General features: G+C 43.6%; 1 protein-coding gene and 1 long non-coding RNA gene across 3 annotated transcripts in view; one reads left to right on the forward strand and one right to left on the reverse strand.

The window, feature by feature from the left end:
* The window catches only part of LOC148379945 (uncharacterized), a 30926-nt gene that overhangs the window by 4124 nt on the left and 922 nt on the right, over positions 1-25880 (reverse strand). For both annotated transcript variants that reach the window (XR_015855258.1, XR_015855257.1), the window contains one exon: positions 1361-1431. This is a non-coding gene — a long non-coding RNA (uncharacterized LOC148379945). The remainder of the gene's footprint in view (positions 1-1360; positions 1432-25880) is intronic.
* Positions 8730-24903, forward strand: nedd9 (neural precursor cell expressed, developmentally down-regulated 9). Its single transcript, XM_088366230.1, has 7 exons — positions 8730-8932; positions 16129-16497; positions 21833-21931; positions 22022-22177; positions 22689-23849; positions 23927-24016; positions 24082-24903. Exons 1-7 carry the CDS (start codon positions 8921-8923, stop codon positions 24625-24627), a joined length of 2433 nt encoding a protein of 810 aa, XP_088222356.1. The 5' UTR covers positions 8730-8920; the 3' UTR covers positions 24628-24903.

Below are 25880 nucleotides of genomic sequence, written 5' to 3' on the forward strand. Positions count from 1 at the left end.
CAAAAATAATTACCAGCAGAGAGAGCGACGGAAAAAAAAAGTCCCTCAATATTTTTCTTCATATCTTCCTCTAGTGAGCTCATTTGCATGTTATAATCCTGCCATCTGTGAAACCAAATATGGAATTATTTGCTCTGTGACCAGTAAAATGAAAGCAGAATAATAATATCCAATTCGGCAAAGGGGAAATGTTAAAAGAAAAAAAATGATTGGAGTGTTGAGCTTCTCCTGGGAGCAGTAGCGTTGACTCTTAGAGGAAAGTTCAAATCATTAGCAAGTCTTTGTTAAAGTAAACCTTGAGATGAAGGTTGTCCTACAGAAAATTAAGTGCACGCACAAACACAAATATGTAAACACTTCCTCAAACAGCACAGCAAATGTCAGTCGAAATGCATTATTATTATTATTATTATTGAAAAATTCCTCAACATTACTCCAGGTCAGCTTTTGCTTTTCCAGGTGGAGCTACAGACGTTGCTGAGGTCAGACGGAGACGGTCGGTCTCCTGGACTCGCTGCTTCCTGTCCTGGTGGAGATTATGAGATGTATTGCTATACATCTGGTAATCTGATCCACATTAGACTTGATAGTATAACTTCTTATCACACCAGAGGTGGTCAGAGAAGATGGAACTGTCGTTAAAATCCAAAGATGTGCTGATTTGAGAATGAATATTTCTTCTGGAAAAGCATACAGTGAAACTCAATCTCCAAAAAAGGAAATTAAGTGACAAGGATTTTTGCCAATATTAGTATTTAAATGTTAAATAAACATTTATCTTCTTTTTTTCAGTGTTTGTGTGTGAGCTGGGGTGATCCACTCATGGCATGGTGATGACACAACCCTGTGGGTGGTCACCAACTGCTCAACCAGTTAAGCCGCACCAAAAGTGATAGGACTCAACAGGCAGTGTTATTTCATGGCAGATTGAGCACAGTTGAGAAATAAAACTTCTAAACTCTTCTTGTTTACCCTTCTCCTCCTTCCAAGCACATCCCCGGGTTCCGTGCCAACCCTGATGAATGAACGCACATGAAATCATGTGTGAAATTCTGGCCGGTATTTGTCATGGGATTAAGCGCACATGTGTCATGTCTGCAGTCACACAACTAAAGATGGAGACGCCATGTTGCTCCTCAAGTTAATCGTGGTCTACATGTCCCTAAGGATTTTTTTAAACAATTGCTACCTGATACCTGTTGTGCTTTAAGTGGATGCTTCTCAGGTTACATTCAACTGTGGGTGAGGTTCTTGTATTTTGTTCCTCGCTTTCCCACACCACATTGGAGTATATTCTGTCATGCATGGAAACGAAAGCCTTTTTTCAATCCGCCCCGAAGATGATGAAAGCTCATCTTACCTGTGAGGATGTCAGGATGTCACTTTCAGTTTTCCATCCATCGGCTTTGCGTCAGGAAATATTTTGTAATCCTGTTAGAAGAGACCAGAAACATGCAGTAAATATTTTTCAAAACCACTTGAGAATTGAAGTTCAAAATGTTGCTATATTCAATATTGAATTAATATTTTCCATCTGCTGCACTGATATAATTGACTTAATGTGGGACCAGATGAGTCATCAATGGCTGGGATGGTTTAGCACTAATGATCGGCATCTTCAAAATAATCTCATTTGCTTTGGGTTACTGAATCAGACTTTCCGACAAGGATTTTACATTCTGATCTATGTAACTGTTTTTTTTTTGCCAAATAAGACCAAGGCTAACCAAATAGACATTAATTATTCTTAATTAATCACATCTAGTGGTTTGTCTCGTTTCTAAGACAACGTCCTAAATCGAAACACAACATTGTTTTTATCATTAACATGAGCTAATGTAATTATAAAGTCAAAATTGCAGAAAATATTCGATTGAAAAACACTTCTGGGTCATGAATATAAAGTAAGCAAATGAAAAACAGGAAGAGAAGAATAATTTGATGGTGACAATTTATTCCCAAGACACTCTACAAACAAAAAATGAGATTCATTTCAAGCCCGGTCTCGAAATGAAATATTATCATATGCAGAATGATGGGCCGAAAAAAAAAATCATTGGAAATCAATGAGACCTCTGTAGAAGGAATACAAGAACCAGCAAGTGGAAAGCCAGTCCAGACATGTCAGGAAAAACAAAGCATCATCTGTTTGGGTGTTTTAAAGACATAACAACTGCAAGGGGCCAGGCATGAATCCCTACGGGATCCCAAATGCTAAAGCAGCTCTCCTCTGTTGAAGCTCAAACTAATATTTCATTGATTTTTCCTCAGCGCTGTGACAAGTTAGGGAACAGGTTTAGAAGACAGACATCAGAGGTCCGACTCGATTGTGGCAGGAGTGGAAAAGGGTTTGAGGTTTTCATGCCGGGGGGGGGGGAATGCAGTCTGGCAACGCTATGCTAACGGGGATCGTCAAGTTTGGAAGCAGCTGCCTTGACCCACTTCTCCTTTGCTTGCGACTCGGGATTTGATGCGCTGAAATGTGCCAAGCAGACGGGAAACAGCTCTATTTTTTTTTTTTTTTGGGGACGTCTTACATTTTTGGCCTCAACTTGCACACAGGCGGTGGAATCAAATGACAAGTTCACATTTAGGGGTTTTGTAATTTGCCTTTCACATTTAATTTAACAATATGTTCATTGTGTATATGTATTGCGGTTGTAATTTAGAGCGGTGCAGAATTGCGTTACTACAATTTGGAAGATTTTTTTTTTTCCCCTTGCCTTAAAACAAACACAACAGCTCCTGACAAAATTGTGCAATAACATTCAGTCTGTACTCGTTTTTCCGACTTAGAACGGAAGCATCATTAATCATGTAATTAAAAGCTCAAGTTTAATTTTACCCCGTACTATATCTCATATTTCTTCTGCAAAACACTCCTTTGTGATTTCCAACCTAAAAAAAAAATCCCTCGCTGAATTATCTTCAATATTGAGCCGTTGACATGGAAATAAAAAGAGCTCAAGTTGCCTGAGTGCTCATTCACTAGCGATAAAGTGATGCAAACAAACCAGGAGAGTGAAAGGTTAACCTCTTTGTTTGGAATCAACAACATCCTGTTCTGTATAATCCCTCAAAAGAAATTTGTATCGTGTGTGCATGGTAGTATTACTGTACCACACAACTATAGAGCTGTCAAAATGAAATATAGCTGCCTTCACCCTAAAAGAAAAAAAAAAGAAAAGAAACTGTTCATATGGTCTCATGGCAGTATGATTTAAATAGATTAAAATTAAAAAAGCAGAAATTCTTTATGTTGAAAAAATGATCCAATAATGGTGTTGAAATTATTCAATTGTATTTCAGATTTTTTAAATAAACTAATACAAGACATTTTATTTTTTATTTTATTATTTTTATTTGTTACATGTGTTGTAGATTTAAGTCATGTTCAGCGGTTTGGAAAAATGATCCGAATTTTTCTCGAGGTCTTTTTTTCTATTTTAGAGACAATCAAGAAATGGAAAACAACAACAGTCTACTCCCAAAAAAACAAGATAGACCTCCACTTTTGAATTTTAGTTTCTTTTAGCAACCAAGTGTAATGAATTCAAACCTAAACAACTACATTTGTGTTTTTGAATGTCACTCACAAACAAGCATCTTTTGTCTTCCAAAAACATTCCCCGGGCTTTCAACGCTGTAGGTTTGTTTATAACGAGATACAGCGAGGGCTGACGACGTGGGTGTTGCTGGATGCGGGCGGATTGGCGCAGAAAAAAACGAGAGGGGAGGGGGGGGGAGGACTCAAGAGAGTGAGATGCATGCTGGCAGGTTAAAGCAGGTCAGAAGTAGAGCTGGATCGCCCGCAGCAGCTAAAGGAGGTGGTAACGTGACCTCTTCTTTTATTCCTGCCCTCTGTTCAAGGAGCAGCTCCCGTGAAAGTGCTTTTGCCCCAGGTAGATAAAAAGAAAAATAAATAGGGGAAAATGGCTTCCTTTAGAATCTGATGCTATGTCGCTTTGTCACTAACATAAGCATCACGACACATTTCGTTGCCAAGTCCAAATCATTTAGTCTACAACTTGAGATTTACAGCAAGCCTGCCTCTTAAAGCCAACGATTCGTATAAACACGGCCAAACAGATGAGCTCTGCAGACAAAACAAAATGGCAGGCACATTCTTTCAATGATGGGATGTTCATCTGCTGTCTTTGCTTTTGGCTCTTTGAGTGTTTACTTGCTGGAAACGTTTGTCAGATGTTGGCGAGACTAGTAAAATTGAGCTTTAACATACCTGAGGAACATTTTGGGAAAAATCAGTACAGGTTGAGAAATTGATCATCAAAATTATTATGCTTAGTCATCATAAATGATGGCATTCTTGCCAAATAGTGAGCCAATATTCACTTTTGTAAATGGTCAATACCGTATTTTCCACACTATAAGGCGCACCGGATTATAAGGCGCACTGTCGGCTTTTGAGAAAATTGGAGGTTTTTAGGTGCGCCTTATAGTGCGGAAAATACGGTAATAATTTCTTATCAATTATTTAAATTGTTTTGAAATCACTTACAACCTATCGCTAAATTATTACTCATGACAATTGTTGGCAAAATAAATGTGTAGTTAGCATGATTATGTCATAAAATCCAAACGTAATAAAATATGAGGCTGTGATTCAAAACAAGAAACTTAATATTTAATGAACGATGGAAAAACAATGAGTGAAACTTGGCATTTCATTAATATGGATGGAACTAAAAATAACTACTAGAGTTAAATCATTCTAAAATAACATTGCGCAAACATTTAAGCATGAAGGAGCCTTCACATTTCTTTTTCCACATTATTAATTATTGTTTTGTATTTCGTTTTTGCCGACGACACAAATTCAAAAGCACAAACACTTATTTGATTTGACTCTGCAAAAAAGAAAAAGCACAGCTGCTACTGCAGCAGCCCCGCACATAAATCTGAACAGCTGCCGCTAACATCTGCATATGCGCTGGGAGCAAAAACGTTGGAGAGCCGAAAGTGCTGACCACAACTTGGCAGGTTTGATGCATACGTGTGTCGCAAAACCGAGCTTTGAGGTCCTCACGACTGGGAGCCTTTTCTATCCTTATTCGCTCATTTAAAAAAAATCATTTCAGAATTAAAAAAAAAATAAAATTCAGAAGACCTAAGACTTTGTGGACCTTCAGATTTACAGTAATCATTTCCTGACCTGAAATCTTCTGTCAAATTTAAGTAGGCTTTAAATGTTACAGTGACACATAAAATATAATCGAATGAGACGTAACTATTTCTTGTCGTGGGAGTTTAAACGCTCACAGATTTGTGGGCGGAAGCGAAGAGCACTAATGAATGATGACATGCACCTTCTAGCGAGGCTTTGGATTGGATCATTGGACTTAAGAGCCTGTCCTGAGTCTCACCGTGTCTCACTTTGTCCCTTTCCAAATCCAGCGCTCGTTTTATTTTTCAACCACACATCCCTGGCGGAGCTTGGTGTTCAAGAGCAATCAGAGCACTGTGACAATTAGATTTGTTATGTTGAGCAATGTGCTCCACCCTGCATTAAGAAACCATCCAACGGTAGCCTTTTTGGACAAAAAGCCTTCCAAATATTCAGAAAACTATTCTAGTTTTGAAAATCATGAACTATATTTGCTCTCAGATATTGGTTTTTACTGTCCTTTGAGATGTGCAGGGGGTATAAGCTTGAGAGATGATTGATAGCTAGCGGGGGAGGCTAGCAGTTTGAAGAAAAGTAGGTCACACTTGGCACAGCCATGTTTTTTTTTTTTTTTTTTGCATAGTTCGACTCAAGTGCCCTGCCAGCCTTCACTGCTCACCAAACATTTGAGGCACATTTCGGTGTTATTTATAACATTCCCTTCCAAGAATTCCCTCCCGCGTCGTCACTGCCCACAGAGCACAAAAGGATGGATGGATCCTCACCATAAATAACCAGCAGAGCAAAGCCAAAACCACAATGTTTTCCTCTCTGCGCTTTTGTTTCAGTGCCTTGGACAGCTCCAAGAGTCTAAATGTGCTGGATGCATCGCACAGGCAAAGCAGACTTTGGCACGGACTTAACTAAAATGGAGGACTCGAGGACACAACTGAGTAGATTACGTCGATATTTCAACAATATCATGTTTGTTTACATGTGAAATTCAAACGGGACGATTTACTGCTCATCTGGTTCGTATCTGCGTTTTGCGGTCTGGAGATTTAATTGCTCAGCAGTTCATAGCAGCCATTGTTTATCGCAATTTGACAAGATTGAATGAAAAAAATATGGATTCAATTCACGTTCAAGCCGTTGTTGCTCTAAGAAAACATTTTGAGGATTCCGTAAAGCTAATTTGCAGATTTTTAACAAATGGGGGGGATCTCATTTCTTTCTCACTGCTGCTTTAACACACCCATGGGATCATTGGCCTGATTAAATCTGCATACACACAGTAAACACACATGACACACACACATTGAAAACAAGGTTCAATCAGATCGAGGGTTGATACGAGCCGTCTGACACCTCAGCGACGGCTGAAAATCTGCAGAAATGAGAGTGTCAACACGTAATCACACCTCTGCTTCGATATCGTCAAAAAGATGGAGTTCAGGGATCAATTTGAGAGAGGATGACAAAGCTTATTGCTCAGTGAAGAGAATGATTGCAAGTTCAAGTGTAGGATCTGCGCAGTCAATTCAAAAAACGAGATTTTTCACCCCATCTTGTCAATAACGCCCGAGCTGTGAACGAGGGGGAATCGGTATATCATGAAATTTAAAACTTCTCTTGACACTGAAACATTATCCTGCAGTGGCTGCTGACAGAATGATGAACAGTTGGCTCGCTAGCAATACAAGAGCAATGCACAGGCAAATTACTCACTGGGGGAAGAAGGTAGGCTGGCCTGAGCTGTGTACAATGAATGAACAAGTGTGAGCCATTTAAAAAAAAAAAAACCTGTGAACACCAGAATTTAAAAAAAATGGCCTTGGCATCCTGTTGAATAAGTAAATCATGTACGCATGGTGCATGGTGCAATGCGAAGGAGCCCTAATTCTGTTTATTTATGGCCTTGTTTTTCAGTCTTCACCTTTATCGCTGCCAAGTTGACGGCCAGATAAAGAGATGCCTTTAGTCGTGTTACAAGGAGCTATTCAGCTCATTGAAATACAACTGTGGAAATTACATTTAAATGAAAGCCGCCATGTCAGTCACATTTGTTCAAGTGGGGGGCCCTCAATGCCGCATTGCTCGTATTTCACACCATTCCGCTCCAATTATCGTAGCCGCTATTCTATTCCTCAATTCTGACTGGATTTTGTAAATCTTAAAAATGTCAAAACTATTATCAGCATGATCTTGTTACCAGGCAAAAGCTTTTTTGGGATGTAAATCAGTACGACTCGAGAGTGAGGCGACCTTTGGCAGCAAAACAACATTGTTTCAGATTTACTCTTCTTTCCTTTTTTGTGTATTTTCTGCATTCCTCCGTACCGCTGCCAGGCCGTGAGGTCACAGGGCACAAAGACGGAGACACTAACTGAGGTCTCATCTGTCGAAACCCACGCGGAGGTGCTAGGCAACATGAGGGAAACGTGAAGGTAAGAAGGTGGGGGTTAAGACTCCCATAAATATGTCTGAGTAAGTTTGAGGAACAGACTTTCACAGTGAGCAGCGAGGGGCCACCTCGGCGCACAGAAGAGCCGTTGTCCTCCTCCTGTGTCCATTAAGACTTCGTTCCCCGCGTCGGCGCTCGCACGTTCCTGTGATCTCCACGTAGCACCCACTGTTGAACCCCGGGCCGGCTCTTACGCAACCCGTGCGGCGCTGACACCTGGCGAGATGAAAAGCGGGCGTCTCATCTTACACCGCCGCTATTTCCGTGCTTGAAATATGCCATCATAACACCCCGCCGACCTCCTGCAGCCGCTCGTGTAATCTGCTAGGTGCGAGAGTTAAAGATACCGCCGCCATGGTGGCTGTTGTCAAGGAGACAGGGCCCCAATACAAATCTTCCACTAGCTGCTGATTGTTTGACTTTGTGGAGGTTCAAAAGAAGGATTTAGAAGCTGTAAATCAAGCTGGCGGGAGATTGCGCAGCTCGATGGATCGCAAAATCTCAGCAAACTGATAATGCATGTCAAGTTGAACAAGCTGAAAATTGCACGCCGCTGAACGACCGACTCCACCCTGCTTTATGTTATGGAAACGGGATGATTAATATTTGCTGATCCAAACAAACTGAAAAACTGTTTGTTATAGGAAACAGGTGCTGCAATGCACTTCATCACATACCATAGACAGAAAAGAATAGCGACGGTAGCCATTTGAATGGGCTGCAGCTGCAAGGCACACGCTGCATAAACAAGCTTCGGAATACCTTGCATGGTGAGGATATGACTCTTGGCCGTGGACAATGAGCCACTAAGAGCCTCTGCGTGTGATAAATGACCCAATGCACATCAGAGAGTTGCAAAAGTGGAGGTGATTTCTCCTACTTGACAATTGTTATGGCAGGCTAAGCAACAAAATGGCCGCAGTTGCTCCATTTAATTGATATTTGAGGAAAAAATGTCTAATTATTAAACATTTTGCATAAATAAAAATAGCTCTAATAATTCCAAATCTATTCATACTAGAGTTGGAGATGATAATGACGTCACTTCTAAAGGGGGGGCGGAGGAGGTGGGTATGGGCGGGGCTAGTGTGTGTTCGGACCAATCAGTGCCTCGTATGCAGAAGAGCGCATTTCGTCAGAGCGCAGAGAAGCGGACGGTGGTAGATGTTGAGCGCAAAGGCTCAGTCCGGTTCTAGGAGCGTTTCAGTCGGCGAGCTACTCCGTCTGTGCAGCCCCGGATGGCTGCTTAACTCCACAAAAGTTCTTTGTCATTGATGCGACACAAGCGGATATTTCTCATCTATTTTGGAATCTTTTAGAGGAGCGGCAAAATGAAATATAAAGTAAGTGACTTAACGGTGCCTCGGGTGTCAAAGTGGGTTTGCTGATATCAGAAGGAAAAAAGCTGCAGGCGATGAATTAACTTTTATATTGGATTTTTAACTTTGCAGGGAAAAGGATCGGATTGGAGGAAATCCTTTGTGGTTATAAGATTAAGAACGCACTGTCACTTTTGCTTATTAGACGCTTGCTTGATTCGTAACCGCTTGGTTTATGCACGCACGGACTCTCTCTCTCTCTTTTTTTTTTTCCTTTCCAATCTGTCGCCCTTGTTTCAACAGTTATTTCACCAGCAGGGGCGTAAGTAGAGCGAAAATGTTAATGGGTTCGCCACACCGCACACCTCAGACGGAAATTTAATTTTTCATGATTACAGTTAGAATATTAGAATATATTAGTTTTAAATTGCAATTATGCTGCATGTATATTTTATGTTATTTTTATGACGTATGTCGTGTTTAATTTAATTGATTACACAAGGGGCAATAAAAATATTTTTTTTCAGCTTCTAATTCAATTGAAAATCACTTTCGTATTATACTTTAGATGTCGTCAGTGTTTTGGAGCATCAGAGCTCAAAGATCAAGGATCACTCCCACTGCATCATTCTCATCCTAAATTGTTTTATACTGTTGTAAGATAATCATAGGTTACAGTTCAAGCCGATAAAATAAGCCAATGTGATCATGTGCCTGAGGCCTACATTTGCCCATCCTTAATTAGACTCAACTGACACAGTAAAAAAAAGTGGGACACATCTCCTGATTTGTTTATAAAGCTTCAAATATTCATACCAAGCGGCTTCAGCGGCACTACTTCCACTCGCTGTGGCGTCGTGTGCTTTTAAATATGTCGTGACGCAAGACCTAACTCGAGATTATCAGCTGTACAAGTGAACAGTCTGTTCAGTTCAGCCAATGCTGGTCTTCATTAGATGAGCTCACGGGCTCGCCGCAATCTCGTAGGAACCTATCCGAAATGATTCAGAGGTTTTGGATGACGGGCTGCAGTTTTGTGGGTTGTTTTCTCAAGTTGTTGTTTGTCAAGCTTCCCCTGTTGCTCAGCGTCAGCTTGCTGGGGTTTTTTTTGGGGGGGGGGGTCAGTAGGCGTGCACATGGGCTGACTCATTGCTCTGTTAAATATACACTTTAGAGCAAGCTCATGGTTTCAGCCTGTGATCTTTACAAGGGGGGGGATTTTGGATATTTATGAATCAGAACCAGAGAAGCATTTCAAGACTCATATGTGTGCAAGAATGTCTTTGTTTTTTCTCCTGCCTTTAAAGATAGTGACGCAGCGGGTGCTTTTTACTTACCCTATTTCCTCAAATAGTGACCAAGAGCGTTAAATTACTCAACTGCAAACAGTACCAGGCTTCTATTTAAAGCTGGCGTATCTTTGCCTCCTGTCCTTTGTAAATATTACGAAGGGCAAGAGAAATCAAATACTTATTACTTTTGGGAGCCTGAAATCATTGGTGTCAAACACGAGGGCCGGGGGCCGGATTTGGCCCATCACATCATTTTATATGGCCCGTGAAGACAAATTTCGACTTTGTCTCAATATAAAATCTCCAAATTATTTAATTACGGGGAGATTTTCGCTATTCGGCTTCGGCCCCAATTACTAGATGGTTCACTGTATAGATGGCAACATTATGTAATGAGGGGGGGGCTGGCATGGAGAGAGCAGGAATGTGTCACTGCTCCGATGCCTCCCTGCTGTGTTTATCAGATTTCTTTCAGCTCAGCTGCCGTGTTCAAAGCTGCTAAAATAGCTGTGGAGGTTAACCTCTCACATCTCCATGTTTGTGTTTGATCTTAGTGCCATTGAATGATTTATATTAAGCGGCGAAGGGTAGAGTTGCAGAAGTTTAACCCGGCCGGCGCTTGTTGTCTATCGGAGAGGCTTTCCAAACAGGTGCTCAGGTGTGAGGGGAAGGATTGCCCCCCAACTGGTGTCTTAATGCCTGTAATCTCTTCTGTTGGGTCGGATGCACGCACTCGGATGTCTCACCTGCGGTAGAGTTCAGACTGTTCTGCTGGAAAAAAAAAAAATTCCACTAGCACTTCCATAGCTGATGTCACAGTTGCCGAAATAGCTCGGAATGATTAGGTGGCCAAAATGTGTGCTTTCCTCACTGTTTCATTTTTTTATGGGTTCAGCTTCCAGGCACAGGTCCAAGGGTAAGGGGAGCTGGAGGAGGGCGAAGCAGACATTGTTTGGAGTGGGAGGAGAATCCCTGATGCTGAAAAGGGGGCTGCAGCAAATGAAAAGGAGAGGAAGTTGTGGGGGGCGACGAAAGGGCAAAGTGTTTGGTGATGGGGGGAAGGGGATGGCAAGAGAAAGGTTGAGAAGCTCCCTGCATGTGTGAGAATGAGAACATTCCAAAGACCTTGTGTTTGGGAATGCAGTCCAGAAGATGCACAAGATTGTTTCAAGGTGGCCCTTTGTGCTGTTAATGAGTCGTTGGGGCGATAAAGTCGAAATAATAATACAAAAAGCCGGCAGACAACTTTGATTGACATTTCCAGTTTAGCTCCAAATCAGTTTTGCTTTTCATTTTTGTTACAATGACTAAAAAGAACATGAGCAGCTCCCCCAATGAGAATAAATGAATGGTGACCCCCCCGCACTCGCCCCCTCCCTCCCTCACCATCCCCCTCCGCAAACACCCCGCCCGCTGTGCCCTCGCATCGTCAGCCAATTTTTACAATAACAAAAAAAAAACGCACAAAGGCAGATAAGACTGCACAATATCATCTTGGAATTATTTCCAAGCATGCCAACTATTTTGCAGGGTCATCTCTGAATGCCCTTTGGCAGTTGACCCCCGTGGTGGGAAGAAGGAAGCTGGACAGCTGAGTAAAGTTATTAATACCAGTGCAAAAGTTTGTTCAAACTAGTAATAAAAGACTTTTTGGGATTTAAAGCAACACAATATTGAATTTATTTTACTTTAATTCGAGATTACAAAATAATTTTGATGGGATGACGCCTCTCCTTGAAAAAAGACAAAAGAATGTTGGGGGCACAATTTCCAGCAAGATCTTCGCTAACCGTGAAATCATCAGGACAGCGCCATGAATTTCCATCTCATTGCCAAATCCCAAATGTAAAAGCCTCCAATGTGGCCCTGCAGTGATACCATGAAGATGATTTTAAATCTTGGCTCTTGGCCTCTAGAGGGATTTATTTATGTCTCCAGGGTCTACCAAGATGCACCCAGATAGCATTTTGGCCTTGAGGGACAACTTCACTCAGAGTCCAAAGGACTCCTTAACATTCACGGAAATAGATGCGCTTTTTGAGCGTGGCTCAGACACCTAATTATAGCCGGTGTTTTTAAAAACCCTCATAAGGCAGCACAAGATGAGGGGAACGATAAGGCCGACCTTCTGCAGGAAGTGCTGCAGGGTGAAGGAACTGACCACGGGGTCACGGCACGCTACCTCGTGCTTAACGTGACAATCCAGAAACAAATGAACGGAAAGGGTTAAGAGTAGACGAGGGGGAGTATTCATTCCGACTTTGACATTTCACAATGGCTTCCTGTGACTTCATAAAACCTCAAGTGTTGCACTCGGCCCACGTTGGATTAGTTTTACAACTAGAAGCGGGTTTACTTTGTAATTCAATGACATCAGTCCAGTGTGAGAAGTCAATGAGTATTTAGTAGTCCTGTACGTTTGCCTGCTTTTTATTAAATCCCAACGACCGTACCGGTTGAATATTTCAAATTATAGTTCCGAGTTGATTATAGCTTGGTATATAAAGGCTCGCTGTCTATGTAAAAAAAAAAAAAAACTACATTACTGCTGTGTTTTCCATACCATTTTCTGTCTGCAGTTAAAGGGAGCCCTGCTATGTAATTATGCTCACTGGCAGAGGTTACAAAGAGGCTATAATCGGGGGGTTAAACCTTCCTGAAAAATGTCCAAATGAAGAAATTACCATGTAGTCAGGGCACTCAAGCACTTCCCATGAGTCTCTGCTACCCAGAACCCTTCACACGGCCCATTTATTTGAACTGGCTCTCACCCGCAGCAGGGCCCTTTCACTCTGAGGAACGACTGGTAAAAAGTCATCAGGTCCTCATTATCGTCATTACCATAATTATTTTCTATATATAACCATGTGAAACCAGGACACACTAGTGTGCTGCTTTTTTTTTTTGCTATTCCGTAAAGTCACAGTGGTGGCATGTTTTTGTTTGTCCACAATTTAAGATTTCATTACCCCCCAGCCTAAAAGGTTTGACCCCTTCCAGCAAAGGTGGGGCCCCCGGCCAAGTTACGTAAGGACGGTTTTATTTTTGGATTGAACAGCACAGGCAAGCGAGAGGTTTACACAGTCTGCGTGGAAGCCAGACGTTGATGGAAAAAGCCTGCGTGAGTCATCACTGTCTGTGTACGTAGAAAGGGGGTTCAGGGCAGGGGAGGGGTCAGACAGCTGGATCTTTAGGTTGGATTCAGTCATCCAGGTGGAGAAGCAGACAGTTCCGTTCATGCTTTCTACTGATGAAAACATGAGGCCTTTAAAAAAACAGATGTGGGCAGCCTGGCAAAGGAAAACATTTTTTTGCTTTATGTCTTATTTTCTCTTGCGGTCCAGATTCCATTTTTAAAGAGAAACTCATTATTTGGACTTTCTACTATCACAGTGCCTTGGAACTAAGATTTCAATCAAATTGTGTCTAAACCAAATTGTTTTAGATTATAGGTGTCAAACCTAAGGTCGGAGGGCCAGATGCGGCCCACCACTTCATTTTAAGCGGCCCACATCGACAAAGTACAAATTGTCTTCACTTGAGATGTCAGCAATTCAATCTTTATGAAATATTGGAACAGTTTTCACTGGTCTCCGCATTTCAAAACAAAAATTCATCAGTCTAATGGCCCTCCGAAGAAAATTTCGATTACAACGCAGCCGGCGATAAAATATAATTTGACACCATCGTCGAGACTAGAAACACATCATACTTTTCTCGAGGGAGCGGTAGAACGACTCGCCTTGCTACTGACCTCTAAATGATAACTTCCTGGAAGCTCACACTCATAGGTGGGAGTCGCAGAAGGGGCCCTTCCTTTCCTTGACACGCCGACCGACTGGCCGACCTACATCTAAATGGCAAACACGTGTGTTTACAGCCAGGATCAATGGCAGACGAGCGTCACCGTGTTGTGACTAATCGGTGTTTATCCCGAGACGTTTGCTTCATAGTTGTTTTTTATCTGCTCAAATTACAGCGGAGCAAATAAACAGAGCTGTGTTCTCCCACTTTGCGTCACATTAGAAGGACATTATTTTCACAAACAACCTGTTTATGTAAATTTTTACGGCTCTTTTATTGCATTTGCCACGCTGGTCATTCACATTTGCATTAATGCTTTTATATTGGGTTTTAAAATCTAATCCATGGGTGACAAACATTTCCTGGGTAAAGGTGCAATATAAAATATGATTCCCTTGAAGCTGACACTAAAGATTTACCACAACGGATTATAACTGTAAATGTTTCGAGGACTGATTGACTCACTAACTAACATTTTGAGTTGTTAAAAAAAAAAAAAAAAAAGCCCTGCAGTGGCTGAAGTCAACAAAGTTGATGCAACAATGTGCTGCAGGGCTTGTGATGTGATTAGCTTTGCATAAATATGTTGCAGAAGTCTACTTTCAAAGTCACATGGGAAAGACTCCAGCTTCCTAATGACCCTGAAAAAGCGGCAGACAACACAACATAAAAGTCGAAATGCAGAGCTGCTGGTTTATAAAACAGTCGGGCATTTTCTCCTCCAGATAATTCTACACTTTCATTCCATCGAGTGCATACCGCTTGGGAGCTTAATACAAAAGTTCCGCATTTTCACCAATGTAATTAACAGAAACAAAAGGAACAGACAAAAGAGCCCGTTGAAAGCAATTTTAAACATGCCCTTGCATGGATACGGTTGCCGTGGTGGTAATCAGAGTAAAAAGCTTTTTTCTTTCCTCATGGATGACTCTGCCAAGTGACATCATATTATCGGAAGCAGCGAATACACATCCCCTCCTATTGGATGACCTTAAAGGTCACCATCGAACGTGTTGCGGTCCAGCTAGTGGCTGGGTGGTACTTGTGGGTGTGTGGGGTGTTGTTGGCTAATGGCGCTGACAGCGCACTTAGACAAAGGCTGAGAAGAGATAATGACGTTAAGATGTAAGAGTTTCACGTGGGAACTGTTTGATTCAAGCCGAGGAGAGGATACGCAAAGACCACTTCCTGGTTCTCACGCGGAGCTACGATACAATAAAAGCTTGATAAAAACCAAGGAAATCCTTTATCTGATAATATATGGGACTTAATGACAAATAAAAGTCAACAGCAATTTAACGCTTTCATTGTCCGTCGGTCAGCAGGGAGAAGGCCGTGAAAGGACCCACTTAAATTATTATCGGTGATAATATCGGCTAGAATTGCGTGCATTTTATAAATAGGTTTAAATCTAGAGGGACTGGAAAGATTCCCAAAGGGCGTCCAAAGGGCGTCAATCTTGATCCAGTCACAAAATCTGACCATTAGTGACGTGTTCATGGGCTGAAGATGATTTCAAGACAAAAAGCCTCTTTATCAATTATTTAATCAATAAGTGGATTGGCAGGGCCTCTTAGTTCCCCTTGAATTAGTTTGTCATTGACATTTTGGCTATTTAGTTTTTTTTTTTGGGTGGGGGAGCCCCTGTGGAAGAACTGACGCTATCAAAAACTCTCACAAATGTTCTTTAACGGACACAAATGGTTGAATCTAGTTAAAACTTTCCAGAACACTGGAAACTGTAAAAGTGCAAAAGTTCTCCAATATAGTGTCCCACCTCATCCAGTATTTGTTAATTCATGCTAAGTTGATTCTTTCCAGCCACCGAAAAGGATAACGGTGCATTTAATGTGGCAATTAGCAGCAAATAGCTGGCTAAAACACTACAACGGCACACTCCAGGGCATCTGCTATCGCCAAAATCTGCCTGTTCGACTCATTATGACTCAACCCCCGCTGGCCCGGAACGTGCAACTGCGCCCTGAGGCGGGGCGCAAGCTGAGAAAATCCCGTCAAGTTCACATTTGTTTGTACGACATCTGGCGTGGAGCTGCGGGCTCATGCCATCTGCATAGTAATTTCAACTTCACCAGCATAACAATTTTTTTTTTGGGCTTTCCATAGAACCTGATGGCTAAAGCGTTGTATGACAACATGCCCGAATCCCCGGAGGAGCTGGCCTTCCGCAAAGGGGACATCCTAACTGTTATCGAACAGAACACCGGCGGACTGGAGGGCTGGTGGCTCTGCTCCCTGCACGGCCGGCAAGGCATCGCCCCCGGCAACCGCCTCAAGCTGCTCATCGGGCCGAAGTTCGAGGCCCAGTCGCCGGCCGCCGCCACCGCCCAGTCCCCTCACCAGCAGAAGGCCGGCTCGGGTGCTCAGGGGCTGTACCAGAGTCCACAGCAGCAGGTCTACCAGGTGCCCTCTGGACAAGATGTCTATCAAGTGCCGCCGAGGAGCACACTCGCTGCTGATAACACGCCGAGCAAGGTGAGATATTATCAAGGAGTCTCATGACCTTCCCTTTAACTTTAAAAAAAAAAATTAAAAATCATTTCCTCAAGTGGTTGCATGAAATAAAGTCATTTGGATCCAGATGTATTTTTAATTAGACTATACAAATAATTATCTGGTGCCAGATGCTTTTATTTTGTGCAACCACTTAACAAAATAATAATTAATTATAATAAATTAGATTAAAATAAATTAATAATAAATTCAACAGTATTTTTTTGTGTGTCGACAAAATATTTCATAGTGTCTCATTCCACAAAATTTTTCATTTGCAGTGGTGTGGCAACGTGCTGCTACGCTGTTTACAATTATCACGATCCCCGCCTGGAAACTTCAATTCGCTCCAGCTTCCAAAACATCACAGAGTGTCCCGCTTCGTGGAAACGTGGCTTGAAAATGAACAACATTGCACTGGAAAAAGAATTTTAGACACTCCACTGTGCCAAATATGCTCCAATTGATCCCGAGCGGCTTTTCTACGGATTGCAAATATCAAACGTATATCGACCCGATAGGCCCCGACGTTCACAATTGCCCTCGTTGAACAAGTAGAAGGCAGACATGTCAGCGAGATTGCGGGTCTGCGATGACAAATGTGGACATGGGTGTGCCGGGCCTGGTGTTTACCACAGAGCAGGGTAGTGTTTTTGTGCGAGGGCTTTAGTCGTGCATGGGTGCATTGTGTGTTGCAGAGCCAGTTTAAGCCACAGAGGCCCAAGGAATCAGTTCAGGGAAAAAGCAAAAAAGTGCACAAAGCCATTTTTTTTTTTTGGTGGAGCCCAGCTGCTTTCAAAATAGCTTTTTTTTTCTTCACCGTATTTAATTGTTGGGTTACGGCTCACTAGCAAACACATAGCACTTAGCTTGGTCACTGACGGTATAGCCACTATAGTTAGTCATAGCTATAGTTGTTTTATTGCTGTATTTTTTTTTTTTCCACAGCATATAATTTTTCTTGGACTACTCTAGTGTATAGATAAAAGCAGGACATGAATCATTGCAATAGAAAATAAAAATGATATACAATATAGTGCCAGCGTTACGTGTGGGAACATTTTGTTCACGTAGAGGCGACGACTAAATAATTCGGGTTCGCACATGGCCGTTAAAGTGAAAACGTCGCATAAGCACGCCAGGCCAGGACTGTCATTGGCAAAGAAATTTGTCGGGAAACATTACGCAAATGCACACCAACTGTTATTCTGGCTTTAAAAACACTTGTCAACAAATCAATCTGGTGCCCTGTGATTGGCCGGCAACCAAAATCACATTTCGGTATGCTCCCAGCGATCGTCAAACTGGCTATCCAGTTTTTCCTGAAAATTCAAGTGTGACGGAACATTTTGTTATTTATCTAACGTCTTCTCACACATCATCCCTCGAGGAGACATATTCATCATCCGTCGAAGGAGCTTTCGCTACCCTTCGGGTGTTTTTCTTTTATGAACAAATTAACTTTGGTTATCGTTTGAATGAGCCCAGGTGAGCACTCGGGTGGGTAAACATTACTGCAAGATAAAGATTGGGAGAGCCGGAGGGACCTGTCAGTCAAGCAAAACATCAAGCAGTCTTATCAACAAGCTATTTTCCATCACGCTGGTATAAAAAGCTTTGATGGAAGGCTGGAAAATCAAACTAACAGTATTTTGCACCCTAATCATGTTATTAGAGAGATTATATGAAAGCTCAGATGAGTAATTTTTCCGTGGATGTGTATTTGTCAGGGAGTAGAATTTCACTCAAATGGAATTTTGATTTTAGTCTCGATAAATGCGTCACATGCAAATGAATGTTCTCCTCGGGCTTCGTTTGTGCATTGTTGGGAATCCAAGACAAAGCTCGGTTGTTTTACAATGACGTCTCACACAAGACCGGTCCGTTAGTTTTCAAAATGCCCGACGTTGCCAAATAGTACGAGTTGTTTTTGGCCGTTATGGTTGAAGAAGTTCTTTTTTTAAGTCTGCCGTCGACGATTCAAAATCGATTAGTGAGGCGAGAGTTATTTTCCAAACGTATGAATGGGCCAGTGGTTGCCTTTAGTGTAACGCAAGACGAGAAATGACAACATTCCTCACGTCGGGGAAGCTTTAACCTCCAAATCACCTTCATTTCTCTTCTATTTTTGTTCTTTTTTTTTGGCAGTCACTTTCAGAGTCTGGCCTGGAATTGGGACATCTGAAAGCACAGGCAAGGAAAATAATAAAAACCTAATGAAAGGTTTTTCTTTCCTTCAACGAGAGACCAACAAGCATGGTTTTATAAGTTTATATAAATAGGTTTATTGGAGTCAAGAGGGAATTAAAGTAGAATCAACTTGGAGATAAAAAGAATTAGGACTTCATACCATTTCTAATGGTAAAACCCAAAATGTGACCACACAACGTGCTGATTTGTGACATCCATGAAGTAAGAGTTGAAAATCCAGCAAAGGGACGCCGCCCAAGAATGTTCTAGCAGAATTATTATGATTTGGATGCAAAACAAAAACCTAAAGGCCAACTAGCCATGTTTGTTGTCGTCCATCCAGCCACATGAGATGAACGAAATTAGCATGCGAGGCCCGTTCTAATTGAGTAGTAGCGATCCGTTACTACGGCGCCCAAAATAAGTTGACTTCAACTTGAGTCAGCGTTGCTCAAGTGTAATTTTTACTTTCTGAAGCGACCGCCGCGCTTTATGATTTCCTCCAAAATTTGTCTTCTGGTCTAGCGCGACGCAGATCCAGATTGGCAACCGGTTATTTTCATTTCATGTGGTCTGGAGCTTTGGTGTCTAAATGCACGCTGGGGTTTGGCGCTGCCGTCTCCCTCCGGTTTGAAGTCGGGCCTCGTCCTTGACTGACCCTCACGGGGGGAACCGCGTGAGTCTTGACCCGAAGAGGAGAAGAACATTTCTTGATTTCCGCTGTCTCTGCTTTGCGTTGTGAAAGGTATGTCTGTTTGGCTCCACTGAGGTCATGGTCTACAAAGACGGTTTGGGTTCAGAGTTCAAAGACCTCAGCCAAGCGTCTTATCTACGCCTACCAGACGGCCTATTCATTCCTCACTTCCTCTCCTCCCCTCCCCTCGGAGAACTTTGCTCCTTGTATGGGCATTTCCTGTGTCACGGCCTCAGATCCGATGCCTTCAAGAGCGGCATAAAAAATACGGGACGAATCGACTCACATTAGTTGTTTACCTCGATAAAGCTGCGAACTAATGACCTGTTTGTTTGCCGCGATCGTATTTTCGACGGAGCTCAGGTGACTTATGTCTTCCTGGAGCACGCCGGCTCTTTCGAACGCTCGCCATTGTTACGGCGGTGATGAATCGTTGGTTCATGAGAAATGACCGAGAGGGGAGGGGCGGGGGTCATAAATCAGTTGTAGCAAAATCCGCGGTGTGGTTTGCATACCGAGGGGACTTTGCTCCTTGAAGGTTTATAAATGAGTCATAAAGCAAAGTGAGACAGGGAGGACAGGAAATGCTTTGCTGGAAAATTTGGGCAAAGCAAACAAGTCATTTGACCTCTTGGGTGTCTTGTCTGTGGGATTGCACGATTTTACTATCGCTCTTCATTGGGCTTTCATTAATCCGTCCCATTTTCTCCAGGGACTTACGATACGCAATGACGTTTTCTCCGAAACCGCGTGTCGTCTTTTAACATTCCAACGGATTGAGAGTTTGCTTTGATCCGAGCGGATGAAAGACAATCCTTATTCGAGCCCGGAATCAGTAGCTCGTCCTCATTAAGTCGGTCGGGGCGGCGGCTTTTGGCGAGCTAACGGCGATACGAGGATTTAAAAACTCCATTTCGTGCAATAATTGCTTTCGCGCGTTACGAGGCGACGCCGAGTGGATGTTTTTGTAAAGTGATTCATCAAACACTCCCTACGTTCAGATCCGCACTCCCATACATAAAAGTTCCACTCTTAACTAACATAAATGATGTCATAGTGTGGCGCACCCTAAACTTTGTCAACATCTAGCTCGACAAATCATCATTTACAGAAGTGCAAGGTTGCCCAATTGTCATTATCGAAATCTTTTACCTGATTTAGTCACATAGTTCGAAGGAATCCTTGGAGCACCTTAGTGAGAGCAAATGTTTGTCCGGTCGCTCAGGAGACCTTTAGTGATGTCATCGCCTCGCCTCTTAAAAAAAAAAAGGGTGCCACAAAAAAGCTCATTGAAGCCGGTAAATATTTACAAAGCAGCAATTATGACGGCGGCCGGCCGGCGTCTACGCAACAGCGTGCTGGGTAAACAAGAGAGAAGCCATGACACGTACCTGCGGAAAAGGTCACGCAAGGCCTTACATGGGCACCTTGCTGCCATCTGTATGTGGCAGCTGGTTTCAGATATCCGCTTATCGTCAAGGTGCAGACTCGAGCCGCGGGGCTTGGAATGACCTTTAATAGACTTTCAGTCTACATTTCATTTGCACGGCAGGTATGCTAGCAATGAACACCTTAAATCACCTCGAGCTTGTTCGAATCAAACTGATTAGAACCATATGAACTTCAACGTCGGACTCCCGACGTTGAATGGCATTCCTTTCCATACTGAGCAACATACTCCTATTTTCCATTCCTCACTGTTCCCTCTCTCCCCAACCTCCCGTTGATTTTTTTTCATAAATCTCTTTACCAGAGCAGTCAACCCGGCTTCTTCGTTCCCTGAAACATTAATCCTGTTCTGTGCTGGCTGAGCTTTTCTTCATTATCAGAAACATTATTTGGTTAGTTTTATGATGACTCAAGACGATGAATACAATTGTTATTTTCAAAACAGAGTAATGAACCTTGCTGGTTCTCGTGAGGCGACGGTAGCAAGTGGGGGTGGAAAAAGCAATTCTGGGCCCAGAGAGGGACATTCCCAGAATTCCTCTGTCTGTCTGACGCAGCGAGGAGGTCTGCAGCTCAGCTTTTAGGGGCTACGAGACAGCAGCAGAACGGGGGGATGGAAAGAGTAGGATTAGGAGGTGTGGAAGGACTGATCACCACTGACGGGAAAGAGAGCAATATGGAGGATTGAAAGAGAGAAAGGCAAAAATGGCACCGATCCAAGAGAAGCTAGAAAGATGATTTGTTTTCCGAGCAGTAATCACGTCATTATTCTCAAAGCATGTCTGCAGGATAGCGTTAAATGGTTATTTGAGTTGATTCATCCATAGCAGCGAAAATGAAATCAGTCCAAAAAAAAAAAAAAAGAGCCGCAGAGTCTGCGTGGCTGTGTTTGCAACTGGCTAGCATTTGTCGTAAGGACTGCTGTGAAGCAATTTCAGACAGCACCTCTCATTGTTTGCTCTTCTCCCTGATGGTACTGGACAGGTGGTGACCCCCACCAGAGTGGGACAGACGTACACCTACAGCCCAGGCCAGCACAACCAACAGGACCTCTATGATGTCCCACCCATTCGATCACAGGGGGTAGGTCCCTTTTTTTTTTTTTAAATCCTAATTTATCGAATATTTTTCCTGAAATTTACATTTAATGTTATTTTTTTATCCTTTGTCCAGGTTTATGATGTTCCACCAGGTCAAATGTTAGGCTCGCCCTACCCCGGACAGCACGGAGCAGCACGGAATCAAGATATCTACGACGTCCCCCCGTCTCAAGCGGACCTCAGGACACAAGAACAAGATGTTTACGACGTCCCTCCTTCTTCACAAGCGGTAATAAAAGAAAAGGCGATCTCGCTCTGTTTGCTTTAGGAAGGAAGTGACGGCAGTTGAAAAGATAATTTGGCGTTATTGATACAGTCCCTGCTGTTTGCTAGAATTGGCAAAGATAAATTAATAATACGCGAAAAGTCACATTTATGACATTTTTGCGGTCACGCCGAATAAAAGCTTTGCAGAGTTGAACCGAAGCTCGGCGAGTGCGGTTAATTCCGTCTGAAGCTTCCATGGGAAAATCAAAAACAAAGCTCTTGACTTTCCACAGCTTCTACGTTTCCATTTTTTCAGGCCGCCGTCCAACAGTTTGTTTCTCATAAGCAGAAATACGCCGGGTGTCGTTCCTAATTAAAGTTGAGAAGTGCATTTCGAGGCTTGCGGGAAGTCTTTTTCAAAATGGCAGCTGTTGTGGTTTCAAATCTTGCATTCAACCGCATTACATTGCGATGTTGATTAGAGCTGGATTCCATCCCAAATGTAAACAAACATGGCCGTCCTTGTCCTTCAGGTGTACTCGGTGCCACCCTGCAGAGCCACGCCCGCCCAGCAGGAGGGCACGTACGATTTCCCGCAGCCTCTCAAACAGATGCAGGAGGGCATCTATGACGTCCCTCCGCCCAAAAGCACGCACAACCCTCAGTCCGTTTACGACTTCCCCTCCAGCATGGAGCCGGCCGGCCATCAGCATCAACAGAACAGTAACGAGGGCATCTACGACGTCCCCCCGACGGCTCTGCTGTCCGTCGGGGCGGTCTCGCCCAGCGACGTCTACGACATCCCGAGGGGCATGCAGCTCTCCCAGCATAGAAGCTTGCCCGCCGACAGGGACAAGGGCGTGTACGACGTCCCCGTCCAGGAGTCCCGGGCCGTAGCCGACGTGACCGATGGTGTCAACCGCTTGTCGTTCTCCAGCACGGGGAGCACGCGGAGCAGCATGTCCACGTCGTCCTCCTCCACGGCCGCCAGCTCGGAAGGCCGCTTGGCTTTGGATGTGGACACCGCCGTGCAGAGGTTGTACCGTCTGCAGCAAGCCGTGGAGGTCTCGGTCGGGGCTTTGCATTCCATGGCGGCGTCTCCTCACTGGAGGACTTTTCCTTTCATGGAGCGCCACGCCAACGACGTCCGTGCGGTGCTGGACAGAGTCCGAGTAGGTCTAGGGGACTTTATCATCTTCGGGAAAGGAGCAGCAGCCAACGCCACGGCGCTTTCCGATTCCACCCTTCACAGCAAGCTGAGGAGGCAGCTGGGACGGCTGGAGGACTCGCAGCAGATCCTCCTGCAGATCCATCAGGTCTTGGAGAACAACGGCTGGGCGCTGAACATGTTGGCCGCCGCCGCCAAGCACCACAATAAGAGCGACGAGCTGGATCGCTTCGTCATGGTCTCCAGAACGGTGCCGGATGACGCCAAGCAGCTGGCTTCCACGATAGGCAACGCCGCCGAGCTGCTGTTCCGACGGACGCACATGGAGGGGTCCTTCTCGGGCGGGAGCACGCCCGACGATAACAACATGAGCCACCCGCTAACGTCGCCGTCCTCGGAGAGCGACACTTACGGCGGGCAGACCAAACCCTTCCCGGTGTCCTCCAGCCAAGACAAGGACAACATGAACCACAGCGAGAAATGTGTTAAAAGCTGGATGGAAGACTACGACTACGTACATCTTCAGGTACCTTGTCCACCTCTAATCATAAATCAATTTTCCCATTAGCATATACAACAATATAGATGTTTCCTCACTTGCAGGGCAAAGAAGATTTTGAGCGTCAGCAGAAGGAGCTGCTGGAGAAAGAAAATATCATCAAGCAGAATCAAGCTCAACTGGGCCAGGAACAGGTGAGCAAACACCTGAGAAGGAAGTTTTTCAAAAATAATAATGTCGATCCTCTGATTGTCTCCAGATCAACCAGTTCAAGAAGCTGGAGCAGGAAGTGATCAAACCAGTGGAGAACGATATCTCTCAATGGATGCCTCACCAACACCCGGGGAGGACGGCGACCCCCCACACCGAGACGCCGCCCCCGCCCGCCTCCACCCGCACGTGCACACGGGACCGCCAGCTTCTGGGTTTCTACTCAGAGCAATGCGAGCAGCACTTTGTCACGCTCCTCAGCGCCGTGGATGCCTTCTTCAGCTGCGTGAACGGCGGGCAACCACCCCGCATCTTCGTGGCCCACAGTAAATTCGTCATCCTTAGCGCTCACAAACTGGTCTTCATCGGCGACACGCTGTCCCGGCAGGCCGCCGCTCCCGAGGTGGCCAACCGGGTGATGAACTCCAGCAACGTGTTATGTGACTTGTTAAAAACGGTGGTGGGCGCCACCAAAGGGGCGGCGCTCAACTACCCCAACACATCCGCCATTCAGGAGATGGTGGACAGAGTCACCGATCTTTCACATCACGCACAACAATTCAAAGAACAATTGCTTCAAATGGCCAAATGGTGATTCCCCCCCCTCCCTCCACCTATTATATAAAAAAAATGTCATGTTATGTAAATATTTGCTCTATTTTGGTTTAGATTGTTTTTCATAACATTCCAGTCCTATATTATGAAGCACCTTATGTTCCTTTCACCCATATAGTGTTGTTGATGTGTCGTACTGCTGGATGTGTGTCAGTAGATCCGAAACGATGTTAATATCCGTGTGTGTGCGTTTGTGTGTTTACCTTGGAAGTGGTCGTTCTCCACAGATAAAGTAAAGATTTGTTCATAACCATGACACTGTGTCTTTTCTTTATTCTTACCGATGATGATGAGAAAATATTCGCAACTTTTATATTCTTTTCATTGAATGGAGAAAAGAATCGGTAATTTGATTATTAAGATTAAATAATTAGGAGTGACCAGCGGATGTTTTTTATTTTCATCCGACAAAGAGTTATTCATAGCTTCCACTCTAAAAATAGCTGTGTTATTTTTAACTTTTAAATTCTCACTTAATGGGTCGTACTGTACTTTAAGCTAGCAGACGGACGAATTCCTCAACCCCCCTGCAGAACATTGAATCTGACAGAGGCGAACGAGGGCATGATGTGTTTTGTACGTGTTCTCTGAGCCGTGAGAGACGTTTTTCCAAAAATGCCAAAACGCATTTTGTCTGACTCCAAAAGACGCTCCTTACATTCGAGTAGCTACGTGTCATCGAAACAAAAATCCTTTTCTCATCTTTACTAATCCCACTAAGTTGTTTCAACACTGAAATAGAGTGTCTCCCCAAAGAGTGGCTGCTCTAAAGATGGATGAAGAATAGATGCCCATAATCACAACGAGGACCCCCCCCTCCCCTTCTGAATCAGAAAATCTCATTAAAACCTCTTTTCAGCTCGCATACACTGGCACTGCATGCCAAGCAATTTGTTTTTATTATCTACCGCATTCCTGCTCGCGCTCTCCGGGGAGACGAGAAGGAAAAGGAATTTGCAAATGCAATCACTTTTTAAAAGGCTTCTCCATATAACTAAATAGTAATCAGAAGATGTCAGCTCAATTTAGCTGGAGCAAAGTCTTATTCACGGCTAATCTGCTTTGCCAAGCAACAGCAGTTTTATTGTAGGAAAATAAATATTGGCGGCTCATTTACAACATTTGCAAAACAATATGGAATCGTATATTGGTATTTATTTTCCAATATTTGCTTATTAGGATGAAATTCAGGTTGTTGGCCTCGCTACCTCGCGTATGCATGAAAATAAAATT

The sequence above is a fragment of the Syngnathus floridae genome, chromosome 21, assembly GCF_059516105.1.
Source record: "Syngnathus floridae isolate MCC-2025c chromosome 21, RoL_Sflo_1.0, whole genome shotgun sequence".
In the NCBI taxonomy this organism is placed as follows: domain Eukaryota; kingdom Metazoa; phylum Chordata; class Actinopteri; order Syngnathiformes; family Syngnathidae; genus Syngnathus; species Syngnathus floridae.